Below are 18,693 nucleotides of genomic sequence, written 5' to 3'. Positions count from 1 at the left end.
AGTGGTTAACAAAATGAGATTCCATTCCCACGGGCAGTCTGATGCTTGCTGGGCTGAAGGACGTTCTCAATGGCTGATAAATTAAGGATGCCTCTTTTTAAATGATTTTTTCCCTGAATTTGTGTAGTGTTACTAACTCTGAAAGGATGCGTCAGACCCAAATGTCTAGGTGTATCAACTGTGAACCTTTTACTATTGTGTGTGAATGAACTTTCTTTTTGTTAATATATATTTTATTGATTTCAGAGAGGAAGAAAGAGGGAGAGAGAGATAGAAAAATCAATGATGAGAATCATTGATTGGCTGCCTCCTGCATAGCCCACACTGGGGATCAAGCCCACAACCCAGGCATGTGCCCTAACTGGGAATCGTACAGTCATTTCCTGGTTCATAGCTCAACTCTCAACCACTGAGCCAAACCGGGGCTGAATTTGGCTTTCTTGAAAATGCATCAATTCCCTTCACTCCATTAAATTATATTTGTTCCCCAAATAAATTGTGCTTTTCTTATATAAAAGGTGCTCATGGTGGCCTTTACCAATGAACCTTCATACTGCCCTCTGTTGCCTTTGTAAACACGTCTTCATTTTAGAATTCAGCTAAAACTGACGGCCCCTTTTTCTTCTATATATATCACATATTTCATAATGGTAATGAATCATGGCACATGTTGCAGCCCTTTGAGACAATATTGGGGGAAATGGATAAAAACATCAGTTTGTTCCAATTCTCTACAGTTTTCTCTTTCTTATTTGCCTATGAAAAGTTCCCTTTCATTTTTAGATAAACTTATTTTTATTCTCAGGAAGTCAATACAGTGCCATTACATTTATATATACGATATTCATTTCAGGCAACCGAAAAAGAAATGAGGTCTTTCTCTAGTCTGTTTTCTCATTTAGATCACCTGTTTACTATAAGAGTAAAGTTAAGAAACTGATGTTGAAATCAAGAAAACCTTTGTGAATTAAAGTTGAAAATGGTAGTAAATGAAGCCATCAACCTGTCTGCATGGATGTTTTTGGCCAACTGGGAAAAGCCAGTGGGTCATCAGGCTTTTATTTCGGAGCCCTGAGGATGAGTGCTATGAACAGCAAGGGGACTCTGTCTGCTCTTACTGAACTCCTCAGTCTGGGGTACTTACGCTTTTTGGTTTATGTCACTCCTGATTCACCATTTCTTTTTCATTTATAGCGCTTATCTTCCACTTCACAAAATTGCGTTTATTTGCAGTTCCTCGTTTGAACGACTCTGGGCATATCCAAATAATAGCTCAGCCAATATAAACTGACATTTCTTATTTTGAAGGCAGTTTCCTTGTGGCAGAAACTGTGGATGTCAAATTAGTCCAAATTAGCCCATTATTTCTTAGGCTAAATGTCCCAGAGCATTTCCAAGGTCCCCTCACTAGTCGGATTTCCTTTGGGCTTCCAGATCTTCTTTCTGTCCACATCTTGCCAATACTTCTTTCTAGTCCTTTCTGCACGACTTCCACCTGAAAACAAATGGATGCTAAAAGTTTTGAGGACTGGAAGACTGATGCTTACACAGTTGCAGGTTCATTTGATGTTTATCACCGCCAGACGGGAGTGTCCTTGGAAGTCCATGTTTGATCAACTGCCTAATCAGCTACATTCTTCACCACTGTTGTGCAGCAATTTCTCAGATGGTAACAGAGGGTCAGGACAGTTTTAAGAGTTTCTAAAGTTTGGCTCTGAAGCATAAATTAAAATTTGATAGACTTCTTTCTTTCCAGTCAGTTAGTAAACTTCCCTTGTTCAGGAGAAAGGAGACACTATAAACCTGTGAAATTTTGCTACAGTGTAAGATCCTAAGGAAAAAACAACAACAACACCGTGCTTCAGGAAGTTCATGGTTTTGAGATATATATATATATATTGCTTAATTTTGTAGGTAATATCTGTTTGGTAAAGGAATTTTTCTATTTTCCCTTTCTGGTATGAAATCAATACCTACTCCATCCTTTTTTTGAATGAGAGATGTTATATTAGACAAGTTTTGGCCTGGCTTTTCTCCCTGCTTCACCTTCCCTGACATCATTCACCTCAGTCATTGTCCCCAGTGAAGGGGATCATTGGTGCAGATGATCCAAATTCCCAGCTAATCCTCTCAGTGGGGTGGGGTCACAGGCCCACCACTTGGGGCCACAGTTCTCATCACACCTGGGGCATGACCATGGCTTCCCGGGATTGAGGACAGTGTGTAGACAGTGGGGAGTAATGCCCAAAGCAAGAGGATAATCTGCAAGGCAAACAGTCCCACAAGGATCATCAGGAGCCCCTGACCCAGACAACAAAAAGGGGCCCTGGGGCTTTTCTCCCCTGAGTCTCAAGAGCTTACCCTCTTGCCCTAGAATTCAGAGACAGGGTATTATTCTGATGGCCCAGGGCAAGGCCAGCCAAAAACAAACAAAAAACCCACATGTGATTGTAATACAAATGGCCATAGGTCCTACTTCAGTAAAGGAAAGGATTGTTCTCTTCAACCACAGGTACTGCCAGGGAAACAGTCATCCAGGATCCTACAGAATTGCAACCAATCCAGTTGTGGGTTCTGCTAACAGGGAAACTTTGGGATGCCAGTAATTAATATGCAACCACCTCTTGATTCAATTCTCAGGTTTTTCAGAACCTGGTTCTTTGAATCTGAGTTTAAATACATTACAGCCAAGAGGTACCAGCCAGCACAATTGTTATTTCAAAGTCTGTCAGTCAAATTGGTCACTGGGAGCCATCATTCTATTTCAAAATGTCAGGGAGCTCGTTGAAGGTTTATACCTACAGGAAGGAATCATGAGCTTAGAAACAAAGAAAAGAATTTTGTTTTTCTCCAGATGGTACTTTTCAGAATCTCAGTAGCCAAAATGTATCTTAAAATGAGCTTTTGGGGAGGCGGGATAATGAATTTAGTTGATACATATTACCTGATTTTTAACTTATTTTAATATGATTCCCCATTTTGAAAAACAGGTTATTTTATTTTATATTATTTTTTTAACTTTAAAGCAACTCTTAAACTAAAGGGTCTGCCAATATCTGATAGGAGATGACCTGGGATTCTTGCTATCTTCTCCTTTCCTTTGAAGGGGAAAGCATTCAAGTTAAATACTTCCACATTTTAAGCCCATGTGTTTTTAAACAGATAAAAGAGGGGGGAAATGAACAGATTTGCAGATGAGCTCCCTGAGGAGAAAGTATGTAGAATACATATTGGGAATTGGGATCTGCCCTGAGCCCTTTATAGAAGAGCTCATTTAATCTTCTAATCCTAAAATGATAATAAAAGCAGACGAGAAAACTGCAGTGCAGAGGCGTTCAGGGACTTACCCCAGACCCCTGTGCCGTCATGCCCCGGTGCCCAGCCTGGTGGCTGCAGAACGACTGAGTGCCCTCGGAGATGGCGTACCGTGCAGAGACTACACCAACCTTGTGGTTCAGATGCATGCTGTTGCTATGCATCTGTGTTTACTGCTACCCATCTCTACCTAGAGCCAATAAATAGAAGTCAAAGAACTGGGGTGAGCCCCAGGAACTGGGCTTCTCCCACAGTGTCCTCCCATATTTTGTTTCAAACAAATGAAGTTTACAGCAGGGCCTGTCAGACGGTCTGGAAACTGTTTGGTGACTCTGTTAGAGCTGATGTGTGCTGTCACTTCTGACTCACAGGTGCAGCATAAACTCAGTTCCTCTCTCCCCCTCCATGAGCTGAAAAGATGGGACTGCTATTGACTTGTGCTGGGGAGAAAAGCTCAGTCCACCTCACTGTCTAAGCAGATTCAGGTGTTTCTCAAGTGGCTTGTTTGTGGAGGTTCACCCTAAGCCTGCTGGATGGCCAGGCTGAGTCATCATAATCACTGAAGCTACTTAATGCCCAGAGCTGGGACATCAGCCTGTGATAATTGAATAGCACATGGGCTTTAAGTGCACATCCCTTATAAAATTTTAAAGCTTGCTGGATTTTATTAGAATATTTGAACCAGACTGAGTATATTACATTTATGAGTCCAATTGATGCAGGACCATAATAATTCAACACAATATGCTTATGTCATTAAACTCGTAAAGAAGATTCTCTGAGTCACTGTAATGAATAGTTCTGATTCTGTAATCACAGACTAACATTTCACCCTGATGAGTTTTAACTGGGAGCTCTCAGAATTTTCTATAACATCAAGACTTAAATGCTGTATTTTGCATGATGACTACTTCAAGTATTTACTTTAAAACCTAGGATAGATAGAAAAGTACCTGCTAAGACAGAATTATTCATTAGAAATATGAAAAAGGTTGGAAGAGGTTGGCATGAAGTAGAATAGGACTGTAATTGATGACTGGTCATAAATTATAAATAAAAACCAAAGAAAGATTGCTTCATTCTGCTTTGACTAATTTCATTTATTCCCTCATCGCTTACCTTATTCTCAAACACATGTATTTTGTATATTGCTGTGTGATAAACTACTTCAAAACTTGTGCCTTTAAAGCAACCCACCATTTGATTGCTATGGATTCACTGGTTCTGGAATTTGGGCAGGGCTCAGCTAGGTGGTTCATTTTTCCAGGTGGTGTCAGGTCAGGCCACTTGTATGGCTGCTTTCTGATCCTGCCTTTACTGAGGACTGGGCCCACCTGGGGCGCCAGAATCTGCAAGGCCATTTCTTCACTCTCAGCACTACCTCCAGTGTATTCCCTTGGTTAAAACATGTAATGGGCTCCAACCTGAAGGCTTGGTAGTACTCTAATGGTCCAAGAGAAGAGAGGTTCCCCAGGGAACGGGACAGAACCCCAGTTGTGAGAAATGGTACCGAGCTGCTGACTCAGTGAGCAGTGCGTTCCAGGAGCGCGCACCCTACTCTGAATGGGCCACATATGGTGCCCAGGCCAGTCTTGTTGGACTCTTGGTGGAGAGAGCCCCAGACTCTGCTTCCCCACCATGAGGCTTTGTACATGCTGTCGCTACTGCCTTGAACAGACCTCCTCTAGTATCTTCCTCTAATACCTTCACCTCTTACTTTTTACTCACCCCTCAGGTCTTAGCATAAATGTCACCAATTGCCAGGACTGGGCTGTATGTCTTTTTTCTGTGTGCTCCAAAGCACTTCATTCTGTTTTCTTAAAGCCATACTAAAGGCCCAGTGCATGACATTTGTGCACTCTGGGGGAGGAGGGGTCCCCCAGCCCGGCCTGTACCCTTTTGCAGTCTGGGAGCCATGGGGAGCGGGGGGATAGCTGGCAGTCAGACATCCTTAGCGCTGCCACGGAGGGGGGAGAGGCTCCTGCCACTGCCACTGCCAGCCATCAGCTTGACTTGTGGCTGAGTGGTGCTCCCCCTGTGGTAGCACACAGACCACCAGGGGGAGGCTCCTGCATTGAGTGTCTGCCCCCTGGTGGTCAGTATGCATCATAGCGACTGGTAGTTCCACAGTTTGGTCAATTTGCATATTAGCCTTTTATTATATAGGATTTTAATTGCTGCTTCACCTGTCCAATCTGAAAGGCCTGCAGGTTTCTTAGGACAAGAACTGGTCTTATTCACCACTTAATTTCTAGCAGCACGAGCATGTAGCTCTCAATAAATAGTTGCTGGGTGAAGGAATAAAGCCTGAAGAGGGAGGAGTCAACCAAGACCAAACCTTTATCCAGTCCTTAAAAAATAAGTAGGATTTAGATGCTGGAAGCAAAGCACCAATAAGAACGATCCTGAACAGTGGGCCAGCCCAGGCTCCTGGTCAGGGCAGGCACTGTCTGTTTTATTCAACAGCTGACACCCAGTGCCTGGCACACTGCTTCCTGTAGAGCAGGTGTGCAGTAACTATGTTCTGGATAAAAGAGCTGCTTGAATCAAACTGTCCTTATTTATCCTGGCCAGGTATTGATTAGAGCAGTGGTTCTCAACCTTGGCTGCACATTAAAATCACCTGGAATCTTTTTAAAATTCTGATTTCTTGGCCTCATCCTCCAGAAATTCTGTTTCTTTGTTATGGGGTGGGGCCACAACATTAGTAACAAAGAAACAGAATTTCCGGAGGATGAGGCCCAGAAATCAGGATTTTAAAAAGATTCCCAGGTGATACTAATGTGCAGCTATGGTTGAGAACCACTGGATTAGAGCATCATCCCAATACCCCAAACTGTCCTAATTTCATCAGAGTGTGTAGGATGTTTTGGGCATGTTGGGAAAGCAATCCAGCATGTCTGATCCAGTGGAGACAAATTTTAGGATAGCCAGAGAGAGACGTGTTCAGACTGGAATTTATGAGAGTTTATCATGAGGAAGACTTGACCAGGTGAATAATATTGATTTCACTGGGTTGATTCGTGACATCTGGCTAGTAGTGACCAGACTTCTCTGAAGTCTAGAAATATCCTAGTGTGTCCTTACTCAGACTTGATCTGTCTTCAAAGCCCATCAGCCGATGATGAATTTTTCTAGGGCTTCAAGGTAAATGAAACCTCTAAGTCGTATGAGACTGATAGTTGTCTTTAAGCTGCCACTTGTGGCTAATGACTTCTGGAAATGAGGAATGCCATTGAACTGTCTTCCCTGTTAATATGTCACAATGGAAAGGTGGATAGAGCCCTATTATATTTTTAAAGACCATTACAATTTTAATAATTTTAATAATTTTAAATTACATTGAGGATTTATGTTAAAATTTTGAAAAATAATGAGGGCTCCACAACAATGAGATGGCTGGGAAAATCATTAGAATGACACAACTACTGTGATATATTGCACATGAAATAAGCAGTAGGCTGCAGTTGGAGTCATGAGCCCTATTAAAATTGAAACTTTTAACATAAGATGGCCATGATTTTATCCCCCTGCTAATTAAAATAGAAGGAAGGGGGCCGAAAGATAAAAAAGGTAAGGTCTTTCAAACGTTCCTGAGGCTCTATTCGCATAGCCACATCTTCTAGAACACACACAGTGGTTGACTGAATTCAGGGTAAATTCTGAGAGCCTACATGAGCATGGTATGGACAACCTCAGAGACAAGGGCTGCCTTTACATTTACACATTACAATTCATGCTGAAAGGATTGCACTGTGAGAATTATCTTAGGCCCTTCTCCTGATTGAGGAGCCAGTCATTTTGTCAGTCTCTTATGGTCTGTTGACTTTGGCTACGTTGCTGCCTCTTGGGATCCAGTTTCTTCATCTGCAAACAAAGGATACCCATACCTCCTCCTCCTTAGCATGTCAGGCCTCATATAAGCTCATGAACTAGGAAATGCTTTGTGCAAAGTGTCTGCAGACCCAAATCCAGATCCAAGCCCCCCATGCTCTCCTTCACGTCCAGCTGTTCCCCACGCACAGAGCCCTCCACATACTGGCCTTGCTCCTTGTTCACACTGTCGGCTGGTTTTAGACACTCCTTCCTCCCTCCTTTCCAGACCCTAGACCTGAAAGGAAATGACCTCAAGATGGGAAGGGCCACGCCATTTAACGCCCTGCAGATCTCACAGGGTGTTTGCCGGGATGGACTATAGAGCATGTGACCGGTCCCTATGACCAGACTAGAATTTCATCTAGAAGCCTCCGAGGTGAAAACCACCCAGCAGAGGTGCTGTAAAGGGCAGCTTTTACCAAGGCTGTTCCAGTAACATAAGTACTTGTCCTGTCAGCCAGAGCTGAAACAGAAATTGTGTTGTAGGTCACACATGATGAAACATGTTAACATAATGACCTTCGTCAAGGGTGTCTAAAATGAAATAGCATGTACCAGCACATTATATTCAATTTTTTTCCCTAATACAGTGTATTGATTGAGATACTAGGCTAAAACTCTAAAATAATCAACTAAATTCTGGCTGAATTACACTGTGAGGTGTGTGTCTCAACTTTTAGAATTCAATAACACGGCTAATAGATCATATTAACCTCTGTTTTGGTACAAAAGATTAATAATGTTTATTTTTTTAAATATGTTTTTATTGACTTGTAGAAAGAGAGGAAGGGAAAGGGATAGAGAGATTGAAACATTGATGAGAGAGGAGCATCATTGATCAGCTGTCTCCTATACACCCCCCACTAGAGATTCCTTAACCTCCTAGACCTCAGTTTCTTTTCTAGAAGATGAAGATAAGCGTGGTTCCTCCTAAAGTTGTGGTAATTGAATGAGATATGCCATTAAAAGTTTCACTCTACCCAGAACTTTGCAAGCCCTTGATAAATGGCCTTTTCATAAGAGTAATGAGATGACTGGTCACCCTGGTGTGTGCACGCAGAAGACAGTGCTAAGGGAATACTCAGAGGAATCTTGGCAGGTAAGAGTTAAAGGGGAAAAACATGCCCCTTTGGAAAGAAGGGATCATGAGCCTGTTAGGGAGTGTCTGACAATCTGTATGGCCCTCATCCTTCCATTGGTCTCTCTAGGCCTCCTCTTTAACAACTCATAGTCCCTACAAGATTTTTTCTGTGTTGAAGGGATTTTAAAGACACATGTCAGTTTAATGCTTTGGAAAAGACCCATGGACCTGTCTCTCCCTGTTACTTCTACACCCTGCTCAGTGGAACCTGCATGTATTGAACTACAATAAGCTCACAGCCTGTAGAAGAAAGGACTGTATGACCACAGGGTACATAGCATCAATACAGAAATACGCCCTTAAAGATTAGCCATCTAAATTTGACTTCTTGCAAGTATTGATAAGAAAAAAAAACATATACTTCACTGTTGGTCCACATGGCAAAAAGTAAATAACCTACATAAATGTTTAATATATTTCTTATTCTTAAATCTTTTTGCCAATTTGATAAATATACAACTCACGGACATTCATTGTGCTAGCTCCTTCTCTCCCCTGTGTCTCCTATCCTTCCTGTCCCCTCTACCCCAGCCCTTCCTCTCTTGCCCTCCACTGCCAGCCACCCATCTCCTGTGGCCCCTGATCCTCTTGGCCCCTCTTTTCCCTCCATCACTCCCATTCCCACAGACCCTCTCCCGGACTCCTTGCTCTGCTGCTCTGTTTCCTGATTTGCAATCCTGTTGAAAGAGGATTTGTTTTCCTCTGACTCTCATCCTTCAAGTGTCTGAGGCAGGGCTGATATGTTGCACAGCCCCAGCAGGTGCGACCTCTGTTCATGGTGGCCCAGATCCAGGGTGTTTAATAGAGTTAGGTGTGACACCCATCACCAGGGTGGGCGGGCTTTGCAGGCCTTCTGTGGTCCCTAATGGCTACAGATACTTAAATATGCCTGCTGTTGTTTGTGGGGCACGGCTACAGTGTTTTGGCCAGGTTCAAGCCTCGGACTAATGAAAGAACAAGGTCCTCTCATTGCCATGTGCAAGTCCCAGCTGGAGGGCAGGGCCCTCCCAGCACAATCATAGCCAACGGCTGTGGTTGTAAGCTTGAACCTATGGTCCAAACACGTGGCCCCACGTGCCTTGTGATAGAGTTCGGGTGCATGCAGTTAAGTGAGGATGAAACTCGCGAGAATGCTGTAAATAACTTAATCACGCCCCTACTTTGCCTCGTGGCATCTGCTATAAAATAAAGACATGGCTTGTGGGCGCTGGCGCTGTCTCCTCATCAGGAAGCAGCGTCCCACCGAGACCCAGCTTTCACTCTCTTATCTGTCTTTCCTTAATCCTTTCAACCCCCCCACTCAGTTTACCTTTGGCCGCAACAGTTGTTCTTTTTTTTTTAAGGGAGAAAAATGCCATGTGAAAGAAACAGAAGTTGGATATTGGATTTTACCAACTCTTTTCTTACTTTGTCCTTATAACCCTGATAAGTCACTTAAATTCCTAATGTTCTTCGAGTTTTGTAATGATCCTTTATACAGTGTGCTGCCCTGGGGATGCCGAGTGGCACCTGGACTTATGTTTCACGTACCAGGCTGAGTGGGAAGTGCTTTGTGCACAGTAAAGGGAGGGCTTGGGCAAGAACTTTAATCTTCTCCCTTCAGCTATATATGCCATGGAAAACTTTGTGAGCACAGGCAGCAAAAATTAAGTAAATTTGTGTCTATATAAGTATGCGGTTTATATATAACTAGAGGTCCGGTGCACAGAACTGGGGGGTCCCTCAGCCCGGCCTGTGTCCTCTCGCAGTCTGGGACCCCTCAGGGGATGACAACCTGCTGGCTTAGGCCCGCTCCCTGGGCGGATTGGGCCTAAGCTGGCAGTCAGACATCCCTCTGGCAGCCCGGGAGCCCTCGGGGGATGTCCACTTGCTAGCGGGGAGCAGACCTAAGCTGCAGTCAGACATCCTTAGCACTGCTGAGGAGGCAGGAGAGGCTCCCACCACCAGCACTGTACTGGCAGCCACCAGCCTGGCTTGTGGCTGAGCAGAGCTCCCCTGTGGGAGCGCACTGACCACCAGGGAGCAGCTCCTGCACTGAGCATCTGCCCCCTGGTGGTCAGTGTGTGTCATAGAGACCAGTCATTCCCAGTCGTTCTGCTGTTAGGGTCAATTTGCATATTACTCTTGTATTATATAGGAGTGCCTGGCCAGCCTGGGTGAGGGGCTGATGGCTGTTTGCAGGCTGGCCATGGCCCCTAGCCACCCAGGCTCCCAGTGGAGGCTGGCTGGAAGCAGGTATCTGGGATTTATTTGTCTTCTATAATTGAAACTTTCTTGCCATGAGCGGAGTCCACGGCTGGCTCAGGACAGGCAGGAAGCTTGGCTTCCTCCATCGCCCAGGCAACCAAGCTTCCTGCTTGCTCCAGCTCCGTGGCCTCTGGCTGCCATCTTGGTTGGGTTATTTTGCATATAGTGGCTCTGATTGGCTGGTAGGCGTGGCTTGGGGTGTAGTGAAGGTATGGTCAATTAGCATCTTTGTCTTTTATTCGTGTAGATAACTATGTATATTGAGTATATTGAATAGTAAAAGTGTAATATACTGATTAGACCAGACATCCTTCCAGATGACTTACCAGATGAAGCCAGGGCTGCGAGGGAAGCCCAGGTCCCAGAGGGAAGCTGGTGCCAGCAGCCAGGGGAAGGAAGGCCTACTCTTCCACGAGCTTTGTGCATCAGGCCTCTGGTATAAAATAGAGTACTAGTACATTGGCTGACCCTAAGGTTTTTTTGGGTGTGATTTTTGAGGAATAGTAATAAACTTGACTCACCAGCCACCATTATATGGAAGTAGATTTCGTTACTTAAGAAGAGCTCAGACAAAAGAAGCAAATCAGCTATGGTTGTATGCCCTCCATGGTTGTATGCCCTCCTGCTAAAGTTAGTCAGTGGGACGTTCGCACTGGAATGCCATATAGCAGTGATAGTGAACAATGTACAGCTACACCAAACAGTGTGCATGAATCTCACAAACATCGTAAACAGTGGAAGCCAGACACAAAGTGTACATGGTGTGAGTCCATCAATATGAAGTTCAAACACTGGTGAAACCAATGGAAGGTGCCAGGCATCAGGATAGCAGTTACACTTGAGGGAGGGTGAGGAGGGCCAGTGTGCCAGGGATGATGGGGGATTACAGAGGAGAATGAGATGCTGTCGGTGACCTCCACACCCTTCTGGAATTTCAGTTCTGCCTTCTGTCCCCAGCCCTAGACCTAGTGCTTTGTCTTTGTCATTCCCCAGAAAGAGTTTGCCCAGCCCATGTCAAGCATGTGGCTCCGGACACGGCCAACCACACACGCCTCACCCCATACACGTTAGAGCACTTGGAGGTTCGGCAGAGAACACATCCTACTTGGAGCATATCTTTGAGCAAGGAAGCAGTTGGTATAAAGGGAGCCAAGGCTGCTGGACTCCACAAAGCAAAGAAAAAACTCTATAATGTTTACAAGGAAGGCAGATCCTTCCTTCTGGAGTTTTCCTCGAGGCATGCTAATGAGCTCATTTAAAGAAAAAGGCATTACCTGCAGCTGGCTTACTGTTCCCTTCCGGTGGTGGTGCCCTTCGTAGGGAAGGTGTCTCCAATACTTTCTCTTTTTCTTTTATTTATATTCTTAACTTCCACTTCTCTCTTCATTATACCCTCTAGGTTTTATTGGCCCTTTAAGGGACCCCTGCTCTGGGAACCAATTATGACAAATGTTGAGACAGCATCTGTTCCCAGTTTTCAATTCCTTCTATTCTGTTAGAATTCATCTTGAAGGCGGCTTTGCCGGAGCGTTAGTCTGCAGTTAATGTAACCTGCAGGGGCCTGACGCAGAAGCTGGGTACCGTGGAGGAGCTACCAGTACCGAGGCTACACCTGCGTAGCATCCCAGGTCTCCTCATGGTTTAAACTGCGAAGTTGCTGCACGCACCATGGACAAGCTCCTCACCTTCCTCCTCAATCATTTCACTCCCGCCCTTCCAAAAGCAGCAATTGCGCACCTGCATTTCATTGCAAGCATTGGCTGGTCAGGTGTGGGCGGTGTTATTGACTAGAAAGGATGTTGGAAGGAATTCGGGTCCCTCTCAAGTGGATATTCACTCTCAGCTTCCCTCCCCCAGAAAAACTGAGGTCAGGTTCCCGTTTACCTCTGATGCAAAGAAGTACTGGAGTAAGGTCTTCATTTTTTAGCAGTTGGTTTCGGCACCTTCTTACCTTAACCTGATGGCTGTTTCAAGAACCTTTCAGGAGAGAAATTCCAGTGAGACCAGTACGTTAGGATGCTGAACGGTAAACAGAGTCTGAGTTAAAACACTCCTCCTCTCCTGACTACTAGCCTTGCTCACTTTCCTTACAACCGTTTCCTCACCTGACAATTGGTATTACAGTAATAAAAAGAGGTAATTCCAGGCACAGTAGGATGATACCATAGGATTAGGGGACTTAAGAACATTTGGGGGGCAGTGCACATGTTTATCTTGCTTTGGTGGTGGTTTCACGGTGTACACATGTCAGGACTCATCAGTTTGCACGTCTGAAAACCGTACAGGTCTTGTGAGCCAGCTGTACTTCCATAAAGCCTAAAAGAACAGATGCGGGAAGATTTTTAGAAACTATAAGTTACTATACAAATGTTAATTATTCATCATCCTTGTTATTGTTTTTTGTCTGTTTTTTTATAAGTGCAGCAAGGATAGTTACTGAGCATATGGGCTTTTTTTTAAAAAAATATTTGTATTGATTTTTAGAGACGGGGGAGAGGGAAGGGAAGGGAGAGAGAGAAACATCTAGCTGGGAGTGCAACATCATCGGCTGCCTCCTGCACATGCCCCCACCGGGACCAAGCCTACAACCCGGGCTTGGGAATCGAACAGGCAACCATTTGGTGCATGGGACTATGCCCAACCAACTGAACCACACTGGCCCAGGGCATCCTTGTTATTCTTTTTAAGAGGGTAGCTAACAAATTTTCCTTAAGCAGAGTGTCTTCTTTCAGAAATAAATTTTAGGTTGGCAGTTCACAGAGGTAGCTGAATTCAACTTGCTCTGACAAGGTTTCTCAGCTGGGGCACTGTTGACTTTTGGAGCCCAAGGATTCTGTTCTGTGCATTGTAAGATGTTAGTCTCATCCCTGCCCTTCCCCCACTCCTCCTCCCCCGACCCCCCAACCCCCCCGCAACAATAAAAGTGTCTGCAGACACCCTGCTCTCTTCTGGGGCAATTCACTGGGGTAGGCCTAGGCCATGTGGCGTAGACACATTATTTCTGTTACTCAAAGTCTGTAACTATTATGTTTAATTTCTAAGTCTGTGACAGGACTGTTTATATTTTTTAAACAAGCTGAGACAGTAATAAAGGGTTAGCCCTAACCACCCCTTCTTCCCCTTTTCCTCCCACCCCCACCATCTGCCTCTGTTTTCTGTTGTGGATAAGATTTGCCTGACCCGAAATATTTTAACTGTTTTTGGTGTCCTCTTTTCTTTTAATGCCTCCTGCCAGCACCCACACCTCATTCCATCCCCAGCGGCTCTGATCCTAGTCTCTGGCAGGCTTTGCTGTGCAAGGCGGCCAATGCTGGGAGAGACAAGAGCAGTGGGGGGCAGGGGAGAAAAAGGGCCCAGAGCAATTAATCATAGTCAGAATTTCTTTTCATGGATGATTACAGGATTTGCAAAATGATCTGTAAATATTAGGAGGGATTGACCCTCTAGTCCCCAGTACTTCTTTTCCTTATTTATTAGAAGGAACCAAGGCACGTGCTGACTGTCCCTTTTAAGATCCCAGCCAGCAGCAGCACAGTTAGCATTGTACAGATGGCTCGTCTTCTCCCCCTTTTAATCATCTGCCTACTTAATGAGTAAGTTGGGGAAAATTACTCTAAAAAAGAAGAAGATATTAACTAGTGACAGTGTTGCTGGCGCCTCTGGATGTGTCTGCAGTGAGGCCTGAGGCTGTTGCTGTGAATCCGCTCTGAGCCAAACACCCGCCCCCTGCATAAGGGATGTCATGGCTCTGTCCTCGTGGCCCCGATGACAGCAGAGGCAGCCGAGGACATTTCCCAGGTGCAGTGTCTAATGACGGCGACAGCTGGATGGGAAGGTGTCTCTGGACATTTCTACTCCCAACAACGTCCCGACCAGGTTTTTAACTCTTGTCTCTTCCCCAGAAATACCTCAGGGACTTTTTCAGCGTGATGCTCCAATCAGCCACGTCCCCGCTACACATCAACAAAGTGGGGCTGACGCTTTCGAAGCACACCATTTGTGAGTTCTCGCCATTCTTCAAGAAAGGAGTCTTTGACTACAGCAGCCATGGGACCGGGTAGAGCTGGGGGTGACAGGACAGAGGAACCACCACTGCAGTGCCTTCTCGTCGAAGCGGGCCTTCGGGTGCACGGCAGCCTCCCCTGCAGGGTCGGGCCTGCCTCCCGCCTCCTCTCCAGTCGTACCCAGTGCCTGAGCGTGGGGCTGACGTGCTTTGCTTGCGGATGGTGTCTGACGGGTAACTGTTACTGTCCCATTGTGGCTGAATCGTGGCCTTTTCCCCATAGTGCTTCCTTCTCCTGTGGTGAGATGGACGTGGCTTGAGTACCTTGGGTTCTCTGAGACAAGCCAACGTGGGACCTCCCAAAGTGAGTGGCTCACCAGACTGCCCTTAAATGACTTTCATCTGGTTTGAGTCAGAATTTTTGTATAATACCTAAACACTGATGTTTACACAGAATTTCAAATTCTGCAAAAGGGATTTTCAGTCCAATCACGACTGGAGTCTTCCATGCCTGACAAACTGGATGTAGGTGACATCACTTAAAGCTTCTATAAACCCATACAAATAGGATACTTGCTTCATCTTGAATATTCATGAATTTTTTCCCAAATGTAAATGGCTACTGTGCATTCTCAAGTTTCCTCCACTAATCACAGAATGCATAGCTGAAGGCATATTTTTAAACATAATTTTGTTCACATTTTTGTCATAAAATCTACTGGATCTTTAGCTGGAAACCTAGAATTTGCAGTAGCTTATTAATGATCCCTAAATTACTCAGGACTTAATATAGCATTGCACATTTATGTACAGTAAAACTGCTTTGCTTTACTAAAGAGAAAAATGTAAGTAGAAAAATATATATGTGGAATATATTGAAATGTATATAATTTTACCTACAGATTTATATATGCACACACTCCTGTACAATAGTTTTATCAAAGTATATAATCATTCACATAAATTTATTAAAGGTATTTGCTTTTCAAAATTTAAATGGAACTGCTGTCAATATTAAATGAAGTTATGGAATGTATTATGTAGCTCAGTTTATTTTAAGTTGGCAACGTGATCATTTTTACAGGTCTGTTTAAAAACTTACCTAATGTGCCTGGGAAAATACATAACATACAACAATACAGTGTCTGTGTTGCAGAAGATGCAGTTATGATAATAATTGAAGTCACAAATGAATGGGTAACAAAACATGTTTATATTCAGTCTTCTAGAACATGCCTGCAAAACAGAGTTCTCCAACTTGACAAATATATTTAAAGATGCGATTATCCTGACAAGGGGGAAACTACTATTGCACTAATTAGATCTCATAGTTTAGCATGGAAAAAATGTTTTAATTGCTATGGAAAGACTAGCTTTTGTCTGGAGTTGGGATTACAGGCATAGGTTTAGGGGCAATTTCTACTAGAGAATGTAAACCTAGAGATTAAAGGATAAAAACTGGGAGATAGTAATTAACCACAGGTCATTTATTCAAAAGGAATCAAAGATTGCCCCTCATTTGCTGAGTAAACTGGAGGGTTTTTGTTTTCTCAACTGGCCAGATCATCTACCTCCTGCCCTTTTGGACCTGCATCTGAGGCCAGGCTGATGGCAAGCATTTCATTAAAATTACACAGGGTACAACAATAACGCGGCGAGAATAAATAGACATATTTGTGCGATGTTTAGGAATCAGAAGATGCTCATCTTAAGTAATTAGTGTTGAGTTTAGAGTTCAAGTCCTGGCTGGCTCAGGGTCAGGCCAGTTATAAGTGAGCCATTTCACGCCTCTAAGCCTCGGTCTCCATCTGAAAACGAAGCTGTGGTATCAGGTGACCTGTGGGTTCCATCCCAGCCCATGGGTACAGCCGAGGGAGTAACCACGTCAGTGGGGACTGTGCTTCAGTCACAGGGACTGTAACTGTGCCTCGGTTACAGGTGTGTGGGCATGAAATGCAAACTCTAACCAGCCTTGAAGGCAGCTTATTTAATCTGAATAAAACATGAGGGCATTGCAAAAAGCCAATGAAAAAGTTTCATCTAAACCAACAATGGAATCCCTTCTGGAATACAGATAAGACAGATGACAGAGTCAGGATGACAAACTCGAAGCTTCGATAATTTGGATTTGAAGTAAAAGAAAATTAGTAAACGTGTATTTTATTACTTGCAGGTGCCTCAAATAAGAAAGGTTAAGCCAACCATGTTCAGCACTTCAGACTGAGGTGCCATAGTCAGTTGGACAATCCTAAGGAACGTAAACCGAATTCTTTCAGTAGTTTTAGCACGTCCTGCCAGGTGTTGCTTACATATTAAAATTTGTGCACCAAATTTGTTTATCACCACAAGTGGTATAGCAACCTCCAGCCTGGCTCTCACACAGACCTCTCGGATTCTAAAATTAGACTAAAATTCCCCCTTGTGATTAAGGACATGTGAATTGGGAATAACCAAGTCCTACGTGGACACCTAGAAGATTCTCTGGCCCCTAATGTAGAGATGCTTTCAAGATTCATGAGCAGGGTACGCAGGCCCCGGGCCACTTCTGTTTGTACTCATATGAAGAAAGAGCTAGTTCTGCTCCATTTGGCCCTCAGAGCTCTAGACAGCATATGCTTCAGCGTCTGGGCAGAAGCTTCCAGAAGCTTCCACAGCCTAGAGCATCTGGGAACTCAGAAGTGGAGCTTCAGAACTGCAGTCCCCAGCCTCCCCGTGGGACACATTGGTGTTCTGGGTTCAACTTTTAAAGGCGATTTCTCCCCTGGAGGACACGTCTCCCTTGGCACACAGTCCCAGGCACGCCCACCGTTCCCTCCGTGCTCTGGGCGATGGAGGCTGTGTTGCAACACGTGTCTTGTCAGTACTTGTTCTGGGCCTGCCACAGGCAAGCTTCATTTCTCAGAGGTGACAGCTCCAGCCTAACAGGAGAGAGAATGTTCAGTGACATCCTGCTTTCCAGACAGTCGTGGTGGTGAGGGGTTTCAAGTACACTGTCTCACAAATGTGTCCAATGGTGTCACTAGTCCAGAGTGGAACATTTCTGCCACCTGCCACACTTGTCCTCCCAGGTTGTTGTTCTTTTTCTTCTCCTCCTTCTCCTCCTCCTCCTCCTCCTCCTACTTCTTTTTCTTTAAATAACCAAATCAACTGTTTCAATTTAAATTATCCTGACAGGTGATTTATGCTTTGGGAAAACTAATTAAAGACCGTTTATCTAAGGAGACTCATTCCTGACAAGCGGAGCCTGTATGTTCCTGCTTTGAGAGCCAGGGCTCTCTCCACTCGCGGAAGAGGTCCTGGCTGCCGACTTGCTTCCTCTGCTTAGAGCGCTTTCCTGATGATAGTGCGTTAAGTTGAAAATGACTCTGTGATGCTCAGGTTTTTCATTCCACACATACAGAAGTATTTCCAAGTTGAAATCAATCCATCCATTTCTTATTATAAATTCCTAAGCCATCATATGTCAAATTAATCAATGGTCACTGGGAATTTGCATTAGCTGGGCTATGTTGGTGTTGGCCAGGCTGTTCTCTTCATTAATCTTTTTTATTTGGGAACCCAAGAGAACCTCGTTACATTTTTTATTTCTTTTATTGATTTTTAGAGAGGAAGGGAGAGGGATAGAGAGGAACATTGATGAGATAGAAACATCATCGATCAGCTGCCACTTGCAGGCCCCTACTGGGGATTGGGCCCATAACCTGGGCATGTGCCATGACCGGAAATCGAACTGTGCTCCACCTATTTAGAGTGGATGATTCAGAACTCTGTGCTGAGCCACACCAGCTGGGCAGCACAGTGAATCTTGTTACACTTTTAAATGATGGGAGGGAGAGCACAGAAAGGCAGTTGACTGAACTGAAGGAGTTCAAGGACATGAGTTTATCTTTGTTCCCTGCAAATAGCATTTGCATGTTCCTCTTACTGAGGAATTACAAACTTTTCTAGAAAGTTCTCCCTTCTGTGACTCTCTTGCAAAATGACAGAAGACAAAGCATCCATTTTTGAATATACTTATTTGGTACCCTTTTATTTGAAAATGTAATAATGAGACTTTTTTTCCTAAGGGTTACTGCTCCAAAAACTGACTCTTCTATGGGAATCTGAGATA

The 18,693-nt window shown here is 44.3% G+C and overlaps 1 protein-coding gene across 1 annotated transcript in view; it reads left to right on the top strand.

Moving 5' to 3' along the window:
* KIF16B (kinesin family member 16B) overlaps window positions 1-15,584 on the top strand; it is a 275,124-nt gene extending 259,540 nt beyond the window's left edge. Inside the window, exon 27 of the mRNA XM_015560287.1 lies at window positions 14,482-15,584. Within this exon, the coding sequence (XP_015415773.1) occupies window positions 14,482-14,640 (159 nt within the window). The 3' untranslated portion in view covers window positions 14,641-15,584. The remainder of the gene's footprint in view (window positions 1-14,481) is intronic.
* Window positions 15,585-18,693: the final 3,109 nt, after the last annotated feature.

This window comes from Myotis davidii, unplaced genomic scaffold (assembly GCF_000327345.1).
Source record: "Myotis davidii unplaced genomic scaffold, ASM32734v1 scaffold32, whole genome shotgun sequence".
NCBI classification, from domain to species: Eukaryota; Metazoa; Chordata; class Mammalia; order Chiroptera; family Vespertilionidae; genus Myotis; species Myotis davidii.
The sequence above is the reverse complement of the archived record's forward strand: the minus strand, read 5'-3'. Positions and strand labels throughout refer to the sequence as shown.